Source organism: Leptopilina boulardi, unplaced genomic scaffold (assembly GCF_019393585.1).
Source record: "Leptopilina boulardi isolate dan_hultmark-lab unplaced genomic scaffold, ZJU_Lbou_2.1 LbouV2_397, whole genome shotgun sequence".
In the NCBI taxonomy this organism is placed as follows: domain Eukaryota; kingdom Metazoa; phylum Arthropoda; class Insecta; order Hymenoptera; family Figitidae; genus Leptopilina; species Leptopilina boulardi.
Window position 1 is genome coordinate 352,185 of NW_026137970.1, and position 20,837 is coordinate 373,021.

The 20,837-nt window shown below is 37.1% G+C and overlaps 1 protein-coding gene across 6 annotated transcripts in view; it reads right to left on the reverse strand.

The window, feature by feature from the left end:
- The window catches only part of LOC127288896 (anoctamin-8), a 207,592-nt gene that overhangs the window by 69,620 nt on the left and 117,135 nt on the right, over positions 1 to 20,837 (reverse strand). For all 6 annotated transcript variants that reach the window (XM_051316597.1, XM_051316598.1, XM_051316596.1 and 3 more), the window contains one exon: positions 18,072 to 18,269. In XM_051316597.1, the coding sequence (XP_051172554.1) occupies positions 18,072 to 18,269 (198 nt within the window). The remainder of the gene's footprint in view (positions 1 to 18,071; positions 18,270 to 20,837) is intronic.

The window sequence follows — 20,837 nt, forward strand, 5'->3', positions numbered from 1 at the left end:
GACCCTTTAATTTGTCAGCAACCTAAAATTCGAGAAAGACGCTTACGTATAACCCTCGACAACTTTATCGAAAATAAACAAATTAGCGGAATTGAAGCAGACTTAATTGGAAGGCAATTTAAGAGTATTTGTAAATCAGATGATTTTTTTGGAAATCCAGAAAGCCTTTTCTAAAACAGGTGACAGACTAGATAACTTATGCTTTCGATCCATTCTTGCTTACAAAGAAGATGTAAAAGAATTATCTTTATTTCTTTAAAACATTTTTATCTTATCGCATGGTAATGCCGCCCTTGAAAAGGGATTCTATATTAAAAAGGAGATGTTAGTGGAAAATCTTCAAGAAGATTCTTTAATAGCACAGGGACAGGTGTACGATGCAGTCTTGAATAACGGAGGAATTCACAACTTTTCCGTATCAAAAAATTTAATTTCATTCGTTAGAAAAGCTAGCTCTACATATACAGAAGTTCGAAGAAAAAGGAAAATGGACCAAGATAAGGAAAATAAGGATCAAGATTGTTTGGAAATCATACTTAAATTAGTATAAGATATAAGTTTCGTTGCATAAATTTAGTGACTTCGCTCGTCTCGACTGCTAATACAGTCAGTCTATCGCTGACTGCGAATACCTTTGCACCACATTTTGTAAATTCATTATTTTGTAGAAGTTCCGGTGTGCAAGTGATGAAAAAATCTTTAATTAACCAGTTCTTAATAAATAACTATTTTATTTTGTTAAAATTAAAAATGTAGTGTCTAGTTTATTTAAAAAAACCACGCAACCCCGGAACATTTGGTTCTTTGAGCCGGATATGGTGGAGTTCAAATTCGCTTGCAGTGACTATTAGTGCAGTGGAAAGTGCAGTGCAGTTAAGAAAAAAACTTAATTCAAACTGTTAATAGGGATGATTATGTCTCTTTTGTAGTCACACCATCTGAAAGAGAAAATTTTTCTGAGTGTAAAGCATTAATTGGTTTAATTTTTGCAACATTTGTTAATTTTTAATTAACAAGTCAATTGTGGATTTTATTTCGTTTGATTTTTAAGAGATTCAAAATTCTCTTCAAATCGATAATTGTCGTCTCCAAGATTTTTTTATGTTCTTTCTCCGCTTAACATTAACACATGCGTCCAAATATATGTGGATTCTTCGGTATATCACACTGTGCCTGTGTGTTACTCCTTCTCTACTCACACACCAGTATACTCTCTACACACCGTTGAAGGATGACAATTTGGACATTATACTACTGTGGAGCCGTCTAACTACTGCCAACTGTTATCACTCCCACTGATAGCCAGCCTGCATGCACTATTCCATCTGCCTACACACCTACATGCAATACCCGTTATGAGCGATAGACTCTTTGCCATTTACAATCATTACAAGGCATATTATTATTTAAAATTCATCAAGATTTTTTGAAAATCGATTTATTGGAATTTTGATTTACCTTTGGATTTCGCCTGAACTTAATACATATCATTGGACTTGACCTACTAAATGATCTACTACTACATTAAAGAGTACCTCGAATTAATTTAAAGTGACTGCCCTGAATTGCCGTCTTCTCTCATCAGTATACTTTAACACTGTACACTTCAGTAACTACGATCATTACATCGGTTGAGATTCTTCTTAATATTATGTGAGTTGGATCCATATTTTCAACCTGTTAGTTCTGTTTTTACTTTGACATTTTTTTCTAATTTGTATCATGGACTCTAAATTATAAAACTTTAAAATCTAGAATTTAACATTCTGAATTTTGTTTTAACTCTAATTGCGTCAAGGAATTCAAAACTTAATTTTCTAAATTTTAAATAAAATATGAATTTATTTAAAAATTAAATTAGTTCACTAATTAAAGTTTATCAAAAATTTCTTGAAATAGTTTGTTTTCTTGAATTCCTTTTATGAAATATGCACTGTCAATTAAACAATCTTTGTAAGAGAGTACGCCATATGTCTTTTACACTTTATTGATTAAACTTGTCAGAGTAATCTTGATATTTTTAACAAATTAGTAAGCTTGAGTTACTGTATTTATTGAAATTAAATGAGATTACCGTTATTCTCTTTCTAAGTTGGACCTCCCCTGTGGGCAAAAAACATGTTCGTTCTAAGAACGTTTTAAGGACGTTCTTAGAACCTTTCATGTCCGCCAAATAATGTTCTGGAACATTTTAAGGACATGGATGTTCAAATAATGTTCCAGAACATTATTTGGTGGACATGAAACGAACATGGTTTTTTGCCCACAGGGTCCTTTACTGATAAAATGGCACCTCCTACTATGAATAGTCTTATTGCATCTCAAGTCAACTATGCCGGTCTAATTTCTAGATCATATTTAAATTTTGAAAAACTTGGGGCTGCTTCTAAGACTGTGGGGGCATGTGAAGCTAGATTAGATAATTTAGAAAAAATGGACCGAATTTCAAAAACAGCATGAGATAATCTTGACTCTTGGGATGATCGCAGGTCTAGAAAATCTAGATTATTTTAAAAATGATTATCTTTCGAAAACAGAGGAACAGTACCTGATATAAAAGGCTATTTTTCTCGACAGATTAAAAACCTACTACCCTCAAGCTCCAATTCCTAATCCTTCGAATAATCAGGGGTCTAATCAAAATTCAGGACACTCAATTGAAGCTCAGATCCGACACCACCTACCTCGCATTGATATTCCTAAATTTTCAGGTGACTATCAGGAGTGGGCTAATTTTAGAGATTTGTTTAAATCCATGATCCATGAGAATCGTTCATTAACTGACATTAAACGTATTCATTACCTTAAAAACGCATTATCAGGTGAAGCAGTATTGTTATTACAGAATATTACTCCTACCGCTAACAATTTTGATCGCGGTTGGGAAATTCTGACAGAACAGTATCAAAACTTACGGATTTTGGTAAACGTTCAAATTGCCACTCTTTGTAAATTAAAATCTATGACAAGGGAATCGGTAAGTAAATTAAAGGATCTGTTCAATGGTACCAATGACGCGATTGGTAATCTTAAGAATCTAAACCGTCAAGTTGATCAGTGGGATGACTGGTTGGTTTATATCACTGTTCAAAGATTGGATCCTCAAATCCGTCGAGACTAGGAAAACTCGCTGGGAGCCGCTACGAATCCACCAGATTTTGAATCTCTAAAAATCTTCTTATCCACTCGTATTCGTACACTAGAATCCCTAGCTAACACTTTCAATACTACAAATGCAAATGCTCGCCCTTCTAATTTTAATAACAAAACTGACAAACCTACTAAATCCGTCAAGGCTCATCCTGTCACTAATTCCGCTTCGAAGCCACAACGGAAACCCCAACAATGCCCTTGTTGTAAACAAGACCACTATTTAGAAGCCTGTACAGATTTTAAGTCTAAATGAATACCGCAAAGACTTGAGTTCGTTTGTTCTAATAAGCTTTGTTTTAACTGTTTTGGGACACACATTACTAAAGACAGTAAGTCTCAGATGGTGTGAGGTACCTGTTTTCAAAGGCATCACTCTCTGCTTCATGACCCATACAAAATAAAACCTAGTTCGACTTCTTCTGCATTTCAAGGCAGTTCGGATACCTCCTCACATCCGGAATCAGAACCTCCTAAAACATCGGTTACTAGACACATTATTGACACTTCGGTAACCGAACATACTCCTATGCTCTTGAGCACAGCCATGATTCGAATCTTATCAAAAGATGGAATTTCTACCTTAGCTAGAGCCTTGTTGGATCCTTGTGCGGAATGCAACTTCATCTCAGAGTATCTTACTAAATGTTTGAAGCTACCTAGAAAATCCTCTAATTTAAGCATTTCAGGTATAGGAGCAACTCCGTCTGGAAACGCGAGAGATTCTGTAGATTTTATAATTTCACCTCGTCAGTCTGGTTCATCCTTTGAACTTCAAGCTAATGCCTTAGTACTAACGCGGTTGACTGAATATCTTCCACCCACCTGTTCTCTTTCAAATAGTTGGCATTAACTCAGTGAACTTGAATTAGCTGATCCGAATTTAAATTCAGGGCAACCTATCGAGTTATTGCTTGGATGTGAAGCTTATGCCATTATGTTACGTCCAGGACTTAAAACTGGCTCTCATACTCCGATTATTGCTCAACAGACAGCTCTGGGTTCGATTATAACTGGTTCCACAAAGACAACCTTAAATTCGTCTAGTGAACCTACAATCCCAAACCATACTGTCGTTAGCTTGCCTTGTGTAGTTCAAAACAATCTGCCTCAGCTACTTCAACGATTCTGGGAACAGGAAGAAGTCGCGCAACCTTCCAAATCTTTCTTAACGGAGGAAGAACAAGATTGCGAAAAAATCTTCTGCAATACACACTCGCGAACAGAACAAGGAAAGTATATGGTTCGTCAGCCATTTAAGGGTGATCCTGACTCTCTAGGTAATTCACGACTTCAAGCCTTACGTACTCTGAAAGTCATGAAGCGCAGGTTTGAAATTAATTCTTTTTCTATTCGAAGCTTACGATAAGTTTGTGGGTACGTATTCTGATCTTAAGCACATGGAGTTAGCCACTGACACTTCTGATGACAAAACATGCTACTACTTGCCACATCATGGCGTCTTTAAAGAGAACAGCTCATCTACGAAATTGCGCGTAGTGTTTAATGGTTCTCAACGTTCTTCCACAGGAGTTCCATTGAATGAACTTCTACCTACAGGACAAAAACTCCAGACCGACATGTCAGAAATACTTCTTTGTTGATGAAGCTAACCGTTTTCCAAAACCAGCCACATCGTTATTAGAACAAATTTATGTCGACGATCTTTTTGACGGTTCAGATGATACCGATACGGCTCTTAAGTTACAAAGGGAATACATTGATCTCCTCATGGCGGGCGGACTTTCGCTTCGTAAATGGACCTCTAATGATCTATCCTTATTGGAGCATCTACCCTCTGATTGGATAGAAACCTTCCAAACACTAAGTTGGAAAACCGAGGAAGAGTATATTCTGTTAGGATTGCACTGGCGACCTGAATCTGACACGTTTGTTTTTCGCTCCACTTTGGCCGACCTACTTGAGACCAATACTAAACGCAGTGTACTTTCGAGTATATCAAAGCTGTATGATCCCTTAGGTTGGCTGGCACCCTTGACAATAGTTTATAAGATCTTCATAAGGACTTTGTGGGAAAAGGGTGTTGATTGGTATTCGGCTCTACCTACTGACCTTCTTGGCAAATGGGTTGAAATGTACAATTCATTAAAAGTAGTGAATATCATTGAAATTCCACGTTGGCTTAGAACTTCAAGTGATGTGTCGTTCTTCGAAATCCATGGTTTTTCGGACTTATCCATCTTTGCTTATTCAGCTGCCGTTTATGCCAGAGTGTGTTCCTCTACTCTTGAAATGACCTATTGATTGTATTGTAGACTTATTTGTGCCATGACAAAGGTTGCCCCTGTGAAACAATTGAGCATTCCAAGGCTTGAGTTCTGTGGAGCTCAACTTTTAGCCCGCTTAACAAATCATGTTTGTAGGGATCTTCGTTTAAATGATGTTCCAATTCATTTATGGAGTGACAGCACAAATGTTTTGTCTTCGATTCGAGCACAACCTTCTACGTGGAAAACCTTCGTAGCCAATAGGGTAAGCTACATTCAAACTGCTTTACCGACAGCTACTTGGCATCATATTGAAGGTCTTGAGAATCCCGCTGATTGTGCAACACGCGGTCTATCACCCGATCAACTCAAGCAACATGAACTTTGGTGGTTCGGCCCCCCTACGTTTTACTCTTTCGAATAAACCCGGGAGTAAAGATCGGCATTCTCCCGAACCAACCAATTTATTAGAGCAGAAAACTGTCGTACATCAAACGACAATTATACATGAAAAGATGGAAATTTGGGACTGTTCTCTCCCTGCGCATCCTCACTCTTGAATCTACTCCGTGTTACAGCTTGGTGTAGACGCTGGCTTCTATACCTACCAAGATATCGAAATACCATCTTCGCTAAACAAGATAGAATTTCCGAAATTCTCACACCGACAGAAATCAATAATGCACGACTCTTCTGGGTTAGTGCAGTTCAAAAAACGGCATATCGTTCTGAAATCGCAAAATTGTCAGGTCCGGAGCGCACACTTCCGAAGAAAAGCTCATTTCACTCATTAAATCCATTTCTTGATGAGAGTAATATGTTGCGTGTAGGAGGAAGACTCAAGCATTCCGTTCTTGATCCTGATGAGAAACACCCTTTAATTTTACCGCGAAGATCTCCTATTACAGACCTTGTTATTGATCATTGCCATCGTCGAGTGTTACATGGAGGCACTCAGTTGACCTTAGCTACCCTAAAACGCCAATATTGGATCCCTCAAGGTCGTCAAGCTGTAAAGGCTAGAATTTAAAAATGCGTAATTTGTATACGTTATCGAGCTTCTCCTGCTATACAACAGATGGGTAATCTTCCTGCTCATCGTGTACAACCGAATAGAGCATTTTTAAATTCAGGCGTCGACTATTTTGGACCTTTTCCAATTCGAATTAGCTCAGGTCGAGGACGACAATCCCAAAAGGGATTCATCTCGGTGTTTATCTGCCTTTCAACTCGAGCAGTCCACTTAGAAGCAGTGTCGAACTATTCCACTGCTCAATTCTTAGCAGCCTTTAGACGTTTTTCCGGTCGCAGAGGTATTCCCTTGACTGTACGCAGCGATTGTGCTACCAATTTCATAGGTGGGGATTTAGAGTTGCGTAAGTTATTCACTTCTGCTTCTAAGTTCTCTAAAGTTATTGCCGGAATTCTTGCCAATGATGGTACTACTTGGCTATTCAACCCCCCTAGTGCTCCTCATCAGGGAGGTATCTGGGAAGCAGCAGTCAAGTCGGTTAAACACCATCTTAAACGCGTTATCGGAGAATCAACCTTGACATTCCAAGAGCTTTCTACCTTATTAATTCAGATTGAGGCTTGTTTAAATTCAAGGCCCCTGCAAGCACTCTCGGATGATCCTAATGACCTTTCGGCTTTGACGCCAGGCCACATTCTTGTTCGAATGCCTTTAACTACACTTCCTGAACCTTCTCTTTTGGACGCTAACATTAATAGATCGAATCGATGGACCCTAATACAAAAAATGTATTAAGATTTTTGGCACCGCTGGTCGCAGGAATATCTGCATTATTTGCAAACCTTGCCAAAATGGCAACTGTCGAAACCATCAGTCCGGGTTGGTGATCTAGCTGTTCTAAAAAATGAGTTCTTGCCTCCTTCAAAATGGCCATAATGTAGAGTCATTGACATCCATCCGGGTGATGATGGATTGGTACGTGTCGTCACGGTCAAGACAGCAGCCTCGACTTATAAACGACCTATTACCAAATTATGTTTACTACCGAATCATGATAATACTAGGCGGCCACTTGTTGAGTATGGTGAGTCCAACTTGGTATACTTATATTATTACTTAAATTCACTTTAGAATTGTTTCTTTCGCGTCTGAATACTATGGCGAACTGCTCAATTTTTAGAAGAACGTACTAGGGTATAATTATTAATCTTGTTTTCGTTTTACCTTTTTTTTCATAAAACGAGGCGGGCGGAATGTTTGGAAATCACATTTAAATTAGTATAAGATGTAAGTTTAGATGCCTAAATTTAGGGACTTCGCTCGTCTCGACTGCTAATACAGTCAGTCTATCGCTGACTGCGAATACCTTTGCACCACATTTTGTAAATTCATCATTTTGTAGAAGTTACGGTGTGCAAGTGATGAAAAATTCTTTAATTAACCAGTTCTTAATAAATAACTATTTTATTTTCTTAAAATTAAAAATTTGGTGTCTAGTTTATTTAAAAAACCACGCAATCCCAGAACAAGATCGAAAAAAGATTAAATTGATAGCTATAAAGAATCTTAAAAATAAAAAAAAAGAAATTTCTGAATATGCTCAAAAAGAAGCGGAAGCTTTAAATCGAGAAATTGATGAAATTGAAAGCACGATTTAAAGTGTTTGTATTGTTTGTTTGTACTTACATTTTTTATAATAAAAGTTTTAAAACTATTAAAATTTTGTTAACAAACAATTTTTAATTATCTTATTTTTTCGTTTATTAATAAAATTGTTACTTAAAAAGCATTATGAAAATTTCAATCGGCAATGCATTAACTAATTCAAAAATTTTTTAGTCGGGGAAAATAAAAAATTAGTCAGGGAAAAGTCAGGGAATTTTGAGAATAGCATTTTGCGGACACCCTAAATACACGCACACATCTGCACAAGACTCTATTTACACACTGATCGGTTCCTGCTTCGGCCCACTGGGCGTACCTCGAAGCTGCGTTCTGATTGTTTTCCGTCGGCGCAGCCTAGAGGTTGCTCTGAGCTTGTCTCTGCCGAGGTGTAAGCCGAAGTATGGAATCAGGAGCCAGCCGCTTCGGACCCTGATCAGGAAGTCTGTGGTGGGTATGGAGGTCGGAATCCATACTGCTACGGGCGAGTCCAGTCCGTCCATGTATTCCGGGACTGGCTAAGCGCTTGGTGGGCCCCAGAGTACTGGGGTCGGACGTCTATTCGTGAGCGGATAGTCGTCCGTGGGTATACCCGTTCCCACCTTAAGCGACCCGCCCCTCCACAGACGATGCGCTGGTGAAACATAAGTATGGATTGTTTGAAAAATAAAGAATCGGAAAACGGAGCGACGGACTTGGAGGAAATATCCTCTTGTCTTGAGCCTGAGGAGATGAAGGTGGTGGTAGATATACACCTAGATAGGTGTATATAATAGGTAGATATTCCCTCCCACGGAAAAAAGAAAACTGACCCAGGAAAACCCGGTGGTCAATCCTCTTGAGAGGAAAGAAAACGCAGATTCCACGGCAGCAGTCTGTAAAATTCTGCAGGACATCGTGGAAGAGCAAAGATTGCAGACGCAGGCCTTGGAGAAAGCCCTCCACGCGATTAAGGGGTCTTTTATAAAAAATACCCCGAATGACCTTAAGTATAGTGTCAATTACGCGTTGGAGGTCTTCTCAACGATTCGGAGTGGTAGTCTCTCCCTCCGGGCTTCGGCAGGCAAGCTGTGCAAAGTTCTTGACCAGCTAGGCCCAAACCGGAGGAAAGACAAGACAAGAACTTCCGTGAATTCTCCAAAGACTCCACAACCCAAAAGGACAGACCAGACCATGAAAAATCTTGGCTCTGGGCAAAAAACAAAAAGGGTGGCTTCGACATCATCTGAGGATAGGATGTCGAAGAAGAGACCACTAGAGAAAAAGGAGGAGGAGGGCCCAACTATAGTCAGTCTTCACAAAGAAGATGGAAAATGGAAATAGGTCCCCTCTAAAAAGAGAAAAAAAAGAAAAGAAAAGAGAAAAAAACTGAGAAGAGGAAAACTCCTCCGAAGAAGAAACGGAATACAGAAGCCATCAAAGTGTCAAAGAAGGATGGGGAGTCCTATGCCGATATTCTGAGGCAGATGAAGACGTCGGTCAACCCCGCCGATACGAATACGGAGGTCCTGTCCATTCGAAGGACAAGAAACCAAGAGCTGCTTCTAGTCCTCCGTAGGGACGAGGGGGTCCCGGCGTTTTGGCCCACGCCTTAAAGGAGAAGGCAAACGTCGTCCGAAAAAGACTAGAATTACCGAAGTGTCATCGATGTCTTGAATACGGCCATCTAGCCGGGACATGTAAAAATCCCGATAGAAGCAAAGCTTACTGGAAGTGTTGTGGAAAAACCCTCTCGCACAAAGGATGCGATGCAGCTCCAGTCTGTGCATCATGCTTAGATAGTGGGATGAAAGAGACGAGCCACCTTCCAGGGAGTAGGATATGTCCGATCTACAGGGCAGCCCTTGAAAAGTTGAAGGCAAAGAGCTAAGATTTTTCCAGGTGAACCTAGGTGGAGGAAGTGTCGCACAGGATCTCCTGATGCAGACTGCCAGGGAGAGAACCAAACTGGTTCCAGGATGCATCAGAGAGAGCAGGCATAATAACATGCAACCCGAACAGCACTGTCAGCCGTTTTCGAGAGACACGCAGTGAGTTTGTTTGGATAGAGGTGGCGGGTGTACGTATTTACAGCTGCTACTTCTCTCCAAACGATCCCATTGCAAAGTTCGACGCCCAGATCCGCTCTCTTGAAGATAGTCTTAAGACTTTCGACGGGGGTCTCCTCCTTGCGGGGGACTTTAATAGTAAGTCTCCGGAATGGGGAGAGATTCGCCTCGACAGGAGAGGGATCTTGGTCTCCGAGATGGTCTCCGCAAACGATCTGGTGGTACTAAATAGGAGGAAGGAGTTCACGTTCAGGCGGGGTACGTCAGGATCTATTCTTGATATAACCATCGCCTCTCCCAGCCTGGCTCGCATGATTAAAGAGTGGAAGATGCTGGATGAAGAGACCATGAGCGATCAACAGTACATAGAATTTTCAGCCTCGGAGGAAATTCCTAGAGGGCATGAAAAACTGCAAAGAAGCAGTAAATGTCCCTCATGGAACCTCAAGAGACTGAACAGGGAGAAACTGGTTGAGTCTCTCTAAGAATCGAGACTTGTTCACGAGCTCAACTGGATGACGAAGACAGTTTCTCTAAAGGGAACAGTGCGTGAGGCGAGGCAGATAAGAGTGGACGCCTGCAACCACGTTATGCCTCGTCGGCAGACTAGACGAACAGGGAAAGGGTCTATGTACTGGTGGAGCGAGGAACTAGCCTGCCTGAGAAGAAAAAGCCACGCAGCTAGGAGAAAATACACCTATTCAAATGGAGATCCCGAGCTGCGAGAAAAATGGCATGAAGCCAGGCTGATCTTCAAAAGGGCAGTACGTAGTAGCCAACGCCATTGCTGGCAGGACCTAATCGGAGAATCAGAAAGGGACCCATGGGGATTGGCCTTTAAGATTGTCACCAAGAAATTGGTGCCAAGGCAGAAAATCCCTGGTCTGGACGATCCGATTTCGGTCCTGGACATTATAAAGACGCTTTTCCCCCACGCGGAACCAATCCAAAGGCAGGACTTTACTGAATGTGTAGTACGCAAAGAGGAACTCTTCACGCTTGAAGAGTTGAAAAAAGTAGCAAAGACATTGAGAAATGTCAAGGCGCCAGGCAATGACGGAATACCCAGCGAAATCTTAAAAGAGGTTGTCGCTGTTTATCCAGATCTTCTTCTCAACGTCTTTAATGCATGTCTAACGGCGGGAGAGTTCTATAGCGACTGGAAGACACAGAAGTTGGTCCTCCTTAAGAAAGGAGATAAACCCCTAGACAAGGCCTCATCGTTGAGACCAATATGCTTATTGGATACGATGGTGAAATTTCTAGAGGGTCTGATTCTGCAGAGATTTCAGGAAGTCCTGATAGGCGAAAATAGCCTATCTGAAAATCAATTTGGCTTTCGGAAAGACCGGTCAACAGTTGACGCAATACTGACTGTTGTCAATAGGGCGAAGAAAGCCAAAGAGGGCAAAAGGAAAGGATTTTGTGCGCTAGTTGCTATAGACATAGGAAATGCGTTTAATATCGCAAAGTGGGACGTCTCTTTGGACGCACTGAAACGTAAAGGGGTACCACTCCATCTGTTGCGAATGATAGACAACTATCTTAGTGACAGATGGGTTAAATACAAGAGCGATGCATGTCCTCTTATACATGACATGCGGAGCTCGCCAAGGATCAAAGGTGGGTCCACTCGAATGGAACGTCATGTACGATGAACTTCTGGGAATCGACCTACCTGAAGATACGTTTATAGTTGGCTTTGCGGACGACGTCAGTGTCGTGTGTCTTGCGTGGAGCGAGGAAATCCTTTATGTAAGGGTCAATGAAAGTCTGAGACGAATAAAGCGCTGGCTAGATATCAACGGTCTTCAGATGGCCGTAGAGAAGACTGAGGCCCTGCTCGTCACAGACCGGAGAGCCTTTAAAGCCCCAAAGATTCAGATTGGGACAACCTAAGTCTCTTGGGGGACAAAGCTTAAGTACCTGGAGGTGACGTTGGATCGAAGGTTAAACTTCCCCAACACTGTCACACCAAGTCACTTGAGTCCGCCGAATGCATCGGAAACCTTTCAAGGATGATGCCAAACGTCGGCGGTCCCAGGAAATAAAAACGGCGACTGGTGGCGACTGTGGGTCAAGCAAAGCAGCTGTATGCTGCCCCTGCATGGGCTGATAAAGTCCTAAAGAACCACGGCATCTCTAAGGACCTACTCTCCGTAGAAGGAACTTCGGCACGGAAAGTGGTTTCTGCCTACAGAACAGTTTCAACGAGTGCCGCCAAGGTTCTTGCGAGCATGCCGCTAATAGATCTATTGGCGGTGGAAAGACAGGAAGTCTATATGCTTAACAAAGAGCTAGCAAACTTGCAAGAACAGGAAGTTAGGAATAGTCTAAAGATGGCTATTCGAAAAGAGGCAAGAAAAAGACTCTCTGAAAAATGGCAAGAGAGATGGGATGAGGAATTGAAAGGAAGGTGGAAGTTGGTTACTACCTGACACAAGTGTTGTTAGGTCATGGTTGCTTCAACCAGTACCTCCACCGGTTTAAAATAAGAAGAGCACCGGAATGCGTGAATTGTGATAAATCTCTCGTGGATGACGATGAACACACGCTATTTTTCTGCGAGCACTGGAGCGTTGACAGGAAAGCTATGTCTGCGGCGGTTGAGACCCGATTCAACGCCGATAGCATGGTTTTTGTCATGCTCCAAAGTGTGGACTCCTGGAGGCATGTTGAGACCTTCGTTCTGAAGGTCATGTCTACTAAAGACAAAGACGGCAGAAGAAGAGGTTGACCGGAAGATATCTTGGCATGGCTGGGGCTGTGCGGGGGTGCGAGGAGACATTTAATAGGGGTGTGGTTTTAGCGGGTCAGCTTACATAGGAGTAAGTCTCACACTTCGGATAAAAAAGTTCGCCTCCGGAACGGTCTGATCCTTGCAGTTGCAATTCCCTACTTGGTGTAGCAGATTTCCACGTTTACCCTTGCGCAAAAAAACAAAACAATATTAACTTAATAACAATAATCTTGGTAGAATCATTAATTAATTAAATTTAATTAATTCATTAATAATAATTTATGATTATAATAAGTTAATTATTAAGATTAATTAATTAGTATAATTATTATAATAAATTAATTAAGCGAACAGCTGCTATCCATTTTTCTTTTCTTTCTTTGAGCCACAACTATTTTGGAAAAGAATAAAATTATAGTTCCGTATTATTGCGTTCAGAATTATAACAACGTCCTACGCAATACATTCTTTTTGATCCTTTATTTTAATTATAAAATAACATTTTCTATCACGACAAATTATATTTAATAAGGAAGATACCTAATTATTTTAAATTTTTACCACCAGTTGGCGCTAAAAAAATACTTCAGAACTCTATACTCCACAATTGTAGCATAATAAACTTATGTATTTTAATTTAATTAAACAATTTTCCTTTTTTCAAAAAAATTTTTTAAAACGCGTATTTTTCCTCGCGGTCAAAGTGGTGTAACCCCTTAATTTGTATATTTCAGAAGAGAAGCCAAATGACAAGTTGAACAACAATACTGTTAAACAAAAGACTTATCAATTATATTACCTTTCAAACATTATTAAATTTATATTTTTATATTAGTAAAAGAAACTTCAAATGACAAATACAATTAATTTAAATAATAAAGTGTAAATCTTAATAATTTTAAAAAAATAAAATTAAATATTAATTTAATAATTTGGTTATATTATTTTCTGTCTTTTCAGAAAAAGGTAAACTTGTCATCTGAGGTTGTACCTGTCAACATCAATTGGGTACGGACATTGAAGCGAGAACGGTTTCACGATAATTTTCGAATATTTTCAAAACCAACGCATATGACATAGTTCTCGAATGGTACTCCACTAGTTGTCACTTCGCGATAGTAATAGTCAAAAAACTTCGTTATAAAAAAAACAATTTAGAAGCATCGAATTTTATATCCATCGAAATTTAATTTGGTCGATATTTTAAAAGCTCGACATTTTTTTAGTTATACGAGTTTCCTCTCTATGTTGTTATTATGATTTACATCAATGATTTCAAATTTCCCTCAAAATATCAATATACTTTACCGACAATTTACATAGAAAGGAAAATCGTATAGCTAAAAAAGTGTCGACCAAATTAAATTTCGATGGATATAAAATTCGATGCTTCTAAATTTCTATCATTTAGAATATCCAACAAATAAAATATCGACTACTTTAAATGTCGTTTATTTAAAATACTTCCCAAACAAAATATGTAACTAATACAATTTCGACCACTTTAAATGTCGATCATTTAGAATTTCGACCAAATAAAATATCCTCTAAATAAAATGTCGACCACTTTAAATATCGACCAGTTAGATTTTCGATCAAATAAAATATCGACTAAATAAAATGTCGGTTATTTAGAATTTTGACCGAATAAAAAATCGACTGACTAAATGTCGACCTTTATAAATGTCTATCATTTAGAATTTCGATAAAATAAAATATTGACTTAATAAAATATCGGCCACTTTAAATATCGATCATTTAGAATTTAGAATAAATAAAATATCAACCAAATAAAATGTTGACCATTTTAAATATCGATTATTTAGAATTTCGTTCAAATAAAATATCGACTTAATGTAATTCGATCAATTAAATTTTCGATCTTTTTAATTTTTGGGAAAAATCATGCGCCTCGATAAACACCTTCTACTTTCTGACGTCCCGTTACGTAGGCCATCAAGAAACGTCAATTCGAGAATCAAATAATGAAAACCCATTAAGCCCTTTATAGACTAATTTTAGCGCCGAGTTCCACAAAAAATTTATTCGATATAGTGCAAATTGTGGATAAAATAACAGACGAAATGCAAGCTTTCGAGAAAAATTAACCAGTAGCGAATGTGGCGATGATAGAGCAACCGAATTCCGAATTATTAATTAAGATGGATCCAATTACGTCTGAATTAGCGAATTTAAAAGAAAAAATAGACAAAGCGAACAAAGGACAAAGTCGATACCGTGGACGAAACCGCAATAATCTCGTTATAATAGCTCACAAGGTAAATGAGCACAAAAAACAAATTCGGGAAAATAACCAGCCTTATTGGACAAACGCAATCGGTGATAATAAAGGCTCAAGACATCTTCATGTTTTTGACAAAAAATCGAGTTTGATTTTTTTAATTGACACGGTGTCGGACATTTCTATTGGTCACGTACTGGAAATTCGAATAGTCCCCCAATAGAAATTAAACAATTCTCGTATATCGACTTACGGCAGCAAACGTCTGCATCTTAATATCGGATTACCTTGCGATTCGAAATGGGAATTTTGTGTGGCCCATGTTCCATATCCCACAATCGGAGCAGACCTTTTGTCTGATTATGGAATTCTTGTAATATATGAGCCTATTGGACGAATACCCGAAAATTATTAAGTTACAGCAGCCGACAATTACATCGAACTGCTACACGGTACATTACACTATAACAAACGGTTATTAAATAGTCTAACGCGCGTGCAGATTAGACCCCGAAAAATTGAGCATTGTGAAAACTCAGTTTCGATAAATGGTAGAAGCAAAAATATACGGAGCGTCAAGTGGCTCATAGGCTTTGTCCATTTTAAGGAAAGAAAAAAAAGATCGAACCTGCAGAATCTGTGGCAATTTTAGTTCCATATTTGCAAGATTTCACAGCCAACCAGTACGAGAAAACCATTTTCTCGAAACTTATTTTGTTCAAGGCTTATCATCGAATTCCGGTAGCATTTTAGCAATATATACATGAAGCTCTAGGCGATCTCCCTTATGTACTCACATACATTGATGATATATTGATGACATCCACTAATCCCGAGGAGGTTAAAAAGCATTTAAGGGAAATTTTTGACAAGTTAAAAAAATTTGGGTTGCGCTTAAACACTTTAAAATGCCAGTTCAGACAAGCAGAATTAGAATTTCTGGGGTTTGTGATAAATAAAGAGGGTTGCAAGCCAACTTCAGAAAAAATTGAAACAATAACCAAATGGCCAAAACCGATCACTAATAATGACCTTAGATCACAGTGGGCACCGGGACTCCTAAAGACGTCTTTTTTTGTCCCTGGACATCCTGGGGACTTTGATGATAATGTCTCAAAGACATCATAAAGACATCCAAAGGACGTCTTTAACATGTTCAATGTCGTGGCCAAAAGACTCACAAATGATATTTAATAGGGATGTCTAAAAGACGTCTTTTGGACGTCTTTAGGACTTAGATATATTTCCTCCAGAATATTTTCTAAGTTTAACACATTAATTATTATCTTATTTATATTTTGACTTTTTTTGTTTTTTTTCTACACGCTTAAACTACGCTCTATAAGATTTATCTTAAACAGTTTCGATGTTTACGTTTAACTTAGAAAATAAAATATAAAAGTTATTTTTATGAATTTTTTTTATTTTCAAAATCTGAAAAAGATGTCTTTTAGATATGATAAAGAGATCTTTATGAACAGACATAAAACCTGTTTTGAACGTTCCTCAGACTTATGATTCACGTTTTTAAGATATACCATACGGGGACAAATTAAAGACCTCCAAAAGACATCTTTTGTCACAAGTCCAAAAGACGTCCGAAAAAAGAATCCTCAGGACGTCTTTTTGAGCAAGTGTGCCGACTGGTATGCTGGCCTGGCGTGGTAACTATTTAACGGAGAAATTTACTGTATGCTGCGCAAGTGCGTTATAAATAATGTGAACTTTAAGTATCGCGGTTAATATGTAAAATTCATTTATTTTTTCTGAAATAATTTGAATATTTTTTTAACTACAAAAATGTTTAAATTCAATTTTTCTTTTTTTTTAATAATTATTATTACATTTATCTATATATATGATGATGGTGTTTAACTTTTTTTTTATTCTCAACGATAAAGTTTCTTTTCAAATGCTCTCCATTTTTTTGTGATAATCATTTTTAGCTCAAATTTTAATTAACCTGGTGGTCTTGTTTCAATATATGAAGTTTTCTCTTATTTAAACTTTTTTGCTATTTTGTAAATTTTATTGAAGTTATTTTTTTCTGGATGATGTGACTCTTTAAGATTGGCGCCCAACAAATTTTTGTGTAATTTATAAAGGATATTTTTTTTATCCCAAAATTTTGTTCGACTAGTAAATTAAAATATTACAAGGTTAAATTTCAAATTTTGAAAAATGTTACTATTCAAAATTTTTTTTGCTTAAATAAAAAATTCCACTTGGGATGTCATATTGGATTCAATATGGGATTCTATGCGGAATTTTATATAGAATTCCACATGGAAATCTATAAGTAATTGCATATGGTTTCTCAAAATCCTCTAAGTTCCGGTGTGCTTTTATATGTGAACCTTCATGGATTCATATATGGAATCCATTATAGGTTTCCATGCGGAATCCCATGTGGGTTTTTCTAGTAGGATGGTACAAGATTTTCTACAGAGCTTTTTTAGTAAGGAGTTGTCGACGTGCGAAACGTAACGTAACCTATTTATTATTTTCTTCTGTTGATTGCATATTATTTGTTTGACCTTCTTTTTCATAAATTGTAAAAGTAACGTATTTTATTACTTGAATAAAATTTTGTTATTATGAATAAATTTTAATTTTGCTGTTGAATGTGCTATATTTGCTGAGGATGTTCCAAGATAGTTTAGTATTTCATATTGAACATACTAATTTTCTATATTTTGTTTTACAAATTTCAATATATTCATACTAGAAATTCAAATAATTTTTTCTTTTTCTTTAAATTGCAACTGTATTTCAAAGAAGGATCTAATAATTTTATATAAAATAAATATCACTAACAACCCACATAGAAGTTAACGATTAGAAATAAGAAACATTACTTGATCAGTCTACCATACTTTCTCGATGGTTTTAAGTTTATAAACATTAGAAGTTTAAACCCACCTTGCCTTCTGCTTGCGATGCAACATTCAAAAAAATTTGTTTAATTTTTATAAAAAAAGTATGCCTAATTTAAAATAATTTCTTTTAATGTGTTAACGTTACTTACTTGCCATGTTCCAATACTTGCAACTCTTCGACCAAACGGACGTTGGAGAACGAAACATAATTTGAAAGCATCTCCTCTAAGTTCTAATAGGTTTCCCAACAATGCTGCGAGTGCAGCCAGTGGAAATGCAGATGAAAAGAGACAAACGTATCCAAGTTGTGATAACATCTCCAAGTGCTCAGAAAATGCACCATCATACTGTAATGAACAAAAATATTCTTATCTTTCTTATAACATAGGACCACAACAAAAATTTGAAATGTATCCAAGATATAATAATATCATTTTCTGACATATTTTAATGCGCTCGAAACGAATCTGAAGTTAAATTGACATCACATTCCACATAGCACGATACTCTGCTGTGAGGTTATAATAAAGGTTAAAAGTATAGCTTGTAAGGTTACTTGATATAGACTTACGATAAACTTAAGACTTCCATCACGAAAGTGCCCAGATAGCACAACTGTTTGCTGTAATTTTGCAGCAAGTTAGCAATTTTAAGTTAGCATGGTAAATTTGCTGCAAAATTGTAGCAAATAGGGATATGTCCACCCTTTTTGAACTTTGCATTGCAAGTTTGCACCAAATTTTTATAGCAAACATAAAGAAAATTCTTGTAGCAAGCTTGAAGAAAACTTGCAGCAAATTAATTGGCAATGCTAATTATTTGCACAAGTTAATGTCTTGCGCAGTAGTCTTCTATCGCACTTTGGGCGACGCAATAGATTTTAGTCTTCTATTCTCCAGGTGATAAATCAAGTAGTAAAATATCAAAAGATTAACTTTTTTTTTAATTTTTCTAGAAACTTTGCTGCAAGTTTTCTGCAAGCTTGCTATCAAAATTTTCTTCATGTTTACTATAAAAATTTCCTGCAAACTTGCAATGCAAAATTTAAAAAGGGTGGACATATCGCTATTTGCCACAATTTTGCAGCAAATTTACCGTGCCAACTTACAACTTGGTATTGCAAAGTTGATGCAATTTTGCCGTAAACAGTTGTGCTTTCTTGGTGAGGTTACTTGTAAAGGATGTGGTATCTATCCCCCCTGGCGGATAAGCCCAACGCGTTTTGAACGGAATAGTGTTGCAACACCGTTGGGAAAACAGCGGTCACTAAAAATGTTATTTACACAATAAAATATGATAAAGTATTTATTGAGATTTGTAGAAAAAGTGTTCATGAGTAATTTAAGACCTTATTTGTATCAATTTAATACGAAATAAGTGAAATGAAAGATAAAATATGGTGCACTGTTATATTAGGGTATTCTGTCAAATTTTTATATAATTCAATGAAAAATGTTTTAGATATGATTTTTTAATAATAGAAAAACAGTGAAAAAGTATTAATTTATTATTTTAAAGCATTTGAAAGGGTAATAAATAGTGAAAATTAATGTGTTTATTGTGTACTTTTTGTGTGTATTGGACAACATTTATCGACAGCAAGTTACAGGTTACATCAGTGAACGCTAGATGTCAGCACAGTAAACAATTAATAAGACTTTGACAAGAAAAGTATTTAATCCAATGAACGTCGATGATGCCTCTAGACACAAATTTAAAAAAATGCTAAAGACTTATTGAATATTCATAAAAAATGTAACTAAGGGGTTTTCGGGGTCGCTAATTACAAATTTGATATCATATTTCCAAAATTCAAAATACGAAATAAAATATAACGAATAGAAAAAAATTAAAACAATCAAATTCTCCATCAGCTTGTTACTCGGTGGTTTTTGGGTTCGCTGATTACGAATATAATAACAGATTTTCAAAATTCAAAATAGTGGATCTAATATGGCCGATCAAAACAATTAAACATTAATCGAATTCTCTCAAAGCTCGTTACTTGGGTTTTTTTGCTGTCACTGATTACGAATCTGATATTAGATTCTTAAAATTCGAAATGGATTAGGCTGAAGAACGTAACATTAAAAGTTTAACGAAAACAAATTTCATAATTATGCATTCTATTCAGTAAAAATAACAAAAATGATTTTGATAATTATAGGGAAAATAATGCAATTTAATACAAAGAAAGAAAATATTTTTCGTTTTCAACATTAACGATTGCAATTACTCAAAAAATAAAAATTGATTGTTTATTGATTCGAGTTGGCATCCTAAATGAAAAAGTGATTGATCTTAAGTGTAAAAATGCCGATTACGTACAGGAAATATGGAATTTTATTAAATTGTGAAAATGAAAAAAATGACAGGTAGAAGCATAGTGTTGATCTATTATCATATAACTTACCATATGATTTTGAGGTTCGCGCTGATAGCGCTGTGTAAGTAAGTTAACTTTTTCTACCTTTTTTCTAGAAAGATGCACTCATGCTCACAGCGCTCTCAGCGCGAACTACATAAACAGCCTAAATCAAATGGTAATAAATGAACACTATACAGCCTGCCTGGCAAATTTATCTTTTTCACAATTTAGCGAAATTTCATATTTCTTTTTCGTTATCGGAATTTTTACACTTAAGAACAATCACTTCTCCCTGTTAAAAATTCCTGCGAAGGAACACACATAGGATCCTATTTCGAGTTCCTTCGTACGTTCCCTTGTATTTTCATATGTGGTTCACTACACAGGATCATTTTGTAAAAGATCCTGTAAGGAACTTGTGTGTGTACTATCATGGTTTCCCACATGTTGAAAATAATTACAACAGGGGATCTAATGATTTTTACTGTGTAAGATCATCTACAAGTTCTTTTATAAACAACTTTTAATGTAAGATCCTACGTAGGAT